The sequence below is a fragment of the Echinops telfairi genome, unplaced genomic scaffold, assembly GCF_000313985.2.
Source record: "Echinops telfairi isolate 266 unplaced genomic scaffold, ASM31398v2 ScPeMD7_7;HRSCAF=31, whole genome shotgun sequence".
NCBI lineage: Eukaryota > Metazoa > Chordata > Mammalia > Afrosoricida > Tenrecidae > Echinops > Echinops telfairi.
In genome coordinates this window covers 27,402,311-27,406,625 of record NW_022103904.1, presented here as the reverse complement: position 1 = coordinate 27,406,625, position 4,315 = coordinate 27,402,311, and the positions used below count along the sequence as shown (strand labels likewise).

The 4,315-nt window shown below is 35.8% G+C and overlaps 1 protein-coding gene across 1 annotated transcript in view; it reads left to right on the top strand.

Annotated features, from left to right (window-relative positions):
- TJP1 (tight junction protein 1) overlaps positions 1-3,680 on the top strand; it is a 172,137-nt gene extending 168,457 nt beyond the window's left edge. Inside the window, exon 26 of the mRNA XM_045286303.1 lies at positions 1,575-3,680. Within this exon, the coding sequence (XP_045142238.1) occupies positions 1,575-1,669 (95 nt within the window). The 3' untranslated portion in view covers positions 1,670-3,680. The remainder of the gene's footprint in view (positions 1-1,574) is intronic.
- The last annotated feature ends 635 nt before the right edge of the window (positions 3,681-4,315 follow it).

Here is a 4,315-nt window from a genome sequence, read left to right as displayed (position 1 = left end):
TCACATAATACATGTACTTACTGATGTTTCATGAATGTATATCCAGAATGAAAGAAATAAGTGTTTTATAAAATGCTATATTACTCGATGCTAATTGAGTTCCTTGCAATATAAGCATGGCTTTTATAGACACTGATTTCTCATTATATTATTTATATTAGAAAGAAAATCTACAATGTTTAATACAATGATAATTAGCCAACAATGCACTGAGCTCACAAGCAAGTCTGTCATACATTTCATATTTTTCTTTTAAAGGAAGTTGGATATGTTTGCCACTAGAATTATCAATGAATAGATAAAAACTGCTTAAATAAAAGGAAAACACGCACACACACAAAAAAAAGAGGCCTTGCACTTCCTGTCTGCTCCGGCTGCTCTGCGGCCAAAAGTGAGCTGCACTGCGGCACCCACCACTATGGTCCAGAGTCCAGAGTTACAATAGCTTCGGGAGGGCTTATTTTCAGGGAGGTCTTATATTCGGAGGGATGCCTTATATTTGAGAGGCAAAACTGTAGGTAGGTCTTATTTTCAGGGGATATATTACTTTCGGGGAAACAGGGTAACACCAAACAATATTTACAGAAAATGTTGTAAACTGTATCTGGTCCAGCATGCATCAGAAAGGGTATCAACTACAAGGTTTTAGCTGTTCATGTCAGGTTTATCCCTTTGATCTTCTATACTCACGCTACAAGGCTCTTTGTTTAGTAACCACTTTCCTCCCATCCCTCTACTATGGACGATCACCAGAGGCTTAGATTCTTTGTAGTTCCCACAAATATATCTTGGAATACACTGTCATCCATAGCCTTCAGGAAACCATCTGATTCTCATAATTGAGGCTCCTTCAGAGAAAGTAAACATTCTTGACTGTCACCTTACCTTGGATATCACAGAGACATGACATTTATCCCAGCTTCACATTTACTGTTCAGGGTTTCCTAGGTCCTTGAGTATTGCAAAGGATTTTCACTTCTAACAAAAAAGGTCTGGAGTTGTAACCCATGCAGCAGTGCTACAGAAGAAAGGCTTGCTGATCTGTTTTCATAAAGATCTAAGCCAAGAAAACAATATGCAACTGTGATACTGAGGCACAAATGGGATAATTGTGAGTTGGACTTCACAAGATGGTAAAAGCCTTGGTTTTGAGTTTACCTAACTACCTTGCTCTACCTATGACTCTAAATTACCAGTATCTGAACCCATTTGAGACTCCCACTTCAGCTCTGTGAGCATTTTGTGTCCAGCCAAGGACAAGGGGCTGTGGCCTAATAATACTGATTGTCCCATTGAGGAACGTCTTCAATGTCCTCTGCAGAACTTGCTGGTTTCATTTGTTGGCCTATAGTTGAGTGAGACATGAGTCTTCATACCCAAATCAAGTGGTGGTCATATAATTCATTACTCAGACTTTGGAAAATGAAAGAAAATATTAATTTTGGCACTTGGGGACAGTTTCTTAGCCAAATAGTGATTCTAACTTTCAGTATTTTATATATATACATACACACATATACATACATTAAGCAAGATGGACATGAAAATGACATTAATTTCTTTTTCTCTTATAGGTGATCCTAAAACATGGCAAAACAAATGTCTTCCTGGAGATCCTAATTACCTTGTTGGAGCAAACTGTGTATCTGTCCTGATTGACCACTTTTAATTTTTAACATATAGAAATTTTATTAAATGCGAAACTGAATTAACTTTACTAAATCTGAATGGAACTTTATCAAGTATTACACTTTTTTAGAATTGATACTGCAGTTTCTTAGTATTACATATTTTATTTGAACTGTGATAAAAGTTAGTGAACATGCCACTGAACTGTGGTCAGAAAACAGGCTACAAACTGCATGTTTGTGATTAATGAGCTATTACTATTGAATGGAGGGTTAAAGATGTATTGCTTTGTAATGATTTTTGTACTTTTTTTTAATAGTCACTGCTAATTTCACTTACTGATTTCCGTTAAATTACCAGCACCATATATAGGGTGCGTTTAAGTTCTATTATTTCCAAAGTATATTATTTTAAACTCCATGATGATCCTGGCCTGGCACACATATTAATTATGCATGAGGTAGTAGCACACATTTTTTAAATGCATCTAAACTATATACCAATGTGGTGGATTAAACAGAAATGTACAGCAAGGGGGATTTACAACTCTTCTCCCTGCGCCCCCTTTTTGGTCAAGTGAAAACAATTACTGTCTATGAAAACACACTTTTCTTCGGGAAGGACACCAAAGCATGTGAGACTGGTTCCATGGCCTCTTTGGATCAACGGTAGGAATTCACCGTATACCACAAACATTACTAACAAACAGGAATGCCTTACCCTCATGCTTTTAATTCCTAGATCGTTCTTTTTGTGTATTATTGGGTTTTTATCGCTTTTGTGCACATCTTAATATGGTATCATGAAAAAGATTTAGGTAAGTGATCGTGAATTTGATGGTTTCAGAAAACTATAATCACCCAGAAGAAATCGTGGTGTGATTTGAGGAGGTTTTTATCTTTGGTTTTGTTGTTGTTATTTGTAAGAGTTAGTGGTGGTTTTCAGTTCTTTTTGGCTATATATTTGAAAATGTCAATGTTTTAAAGATGCTTGTATATAAAGCGTGCATACCACTTTTGTTCTTGGTTTGTAAATTAACTTTTATAAACTTTGCCTTTTTTATACATAAACAAAACAGGTTTCTTAAAGCTACCTTTGTATTCTCTCCTGTACCTCTTGAGCCTTGAACTTTGACCTCTGCAGCAATAAAGCAGCATTTCTATGAAACACAAGGTCATTTTTTTTTAAGAAAAAAAATGCACAGAGTTGTTACATTTTTAAGTGCTGCATTTAAAAGAATCAGCTACTCAGAATTCTCTAGTTTGGTTAAATACTTGCAAAGTATCCCTATTGTAATTTGTGATACAATGCTGTGCCCTAAAGTGTATTTTTTTACTAATAGACAATTTATTATGGCACATAAGCACAAGTTCTGTTTAGATAATATGCCATTACATTCTGTTAATCATTAGATGTAACTGAATTTCTTTTACAGTTATTAAAAACCTCAAATTTCTAAATCTGAAGAATAAAACTTTTCAAAAAAATTGCTGGTTTGATCTGTTTCAGAATACAATCCACCATTTCTGCTTTCTTGATATTTTATAATTCTGTTTGAAAATCCTCATCACCCAGGGTCTTCTGATACCACATCAGAATTGTTTGTATTAATACTTACTTTTTACCACTGCCAAGATCTACTGTTGATTAGGTAGTGCACATAGAAAGACTTCGTTAGGATTGAAGTAAATCAGTGAAATCTTTGAGACCGAATAAGAAGAAACAGGTAAAGTGGTGCTTTTTATCTTATGTACATAAATAATGCTTACATGTTTATATTTATTAAAACCAATTTGTGTGTAGTTTTGTCTCCTCGTTTCCCCCACCAAAATGTAACAGAATTATTTTCTTATATCACTACATTTAAGAGCAGAAAATGGTTTTTGTTGGCTGTAAGTATTTCATCATGTTTGTCACATTCACTTAACCCATTTTGGTTGTGGTCATAGTGTTTTCATTAACATCCTCGTGGATTTAGTCTGTATTTTTTAATTAGGGTGACTTATAATTTGTGTAAGTGTTCACTTGAAAAATAAAGATGTTACTCTTGAGGACTACAGCCTCATGCATGTGAAAGCTGGATGATGAGGGAAAAAAAGACTGAAGAATTGATGCATTTGAACTTGCTGGGGAAGAATGATAAAGTACCATGGATCCCAGAGAATGTATAAATCAATCTTAGAGAAAGTACAGCCCTTAGGAATGTCCTTAGAAGTGAGCACGGGAAGGCTTTTTCGCACATGCGTTGAGCATTTTCTAAGGAAAAAAAGCATTCCCTTGAAAAAATGACATCATGCTTGGTTAAGTTAAAGGGTTAGCAAATAGATGACCTAAGACAAGATTGGTACCGTGGCTGCAACAGTGGGCACAAACATAACAGTTGTTAGGATGGCACAAGGCAGACAGTGTTTCATTCTGTTGCATATAGTCATCAGTGTGAGTCAGACCTAACTAGAGGGCACCTAATAAAAACAAAAGCAAACTCACTGCCAGAGTCATTGTTGACTCATAGCGACCCCCTGTGGGTTTCTGAGACTAACTGTCTGCAGGAGTAGAAAGTCCTGTCTTTCTCCCAAGGAGCTGCTAGTAGTTTTGAAATGCCAGCCAGGCAAATCACACCCAGCACACAATCACTAGTACACCAGGACTCCTAATAAGAACAATGTTTTCTAATGTTAACAGTATG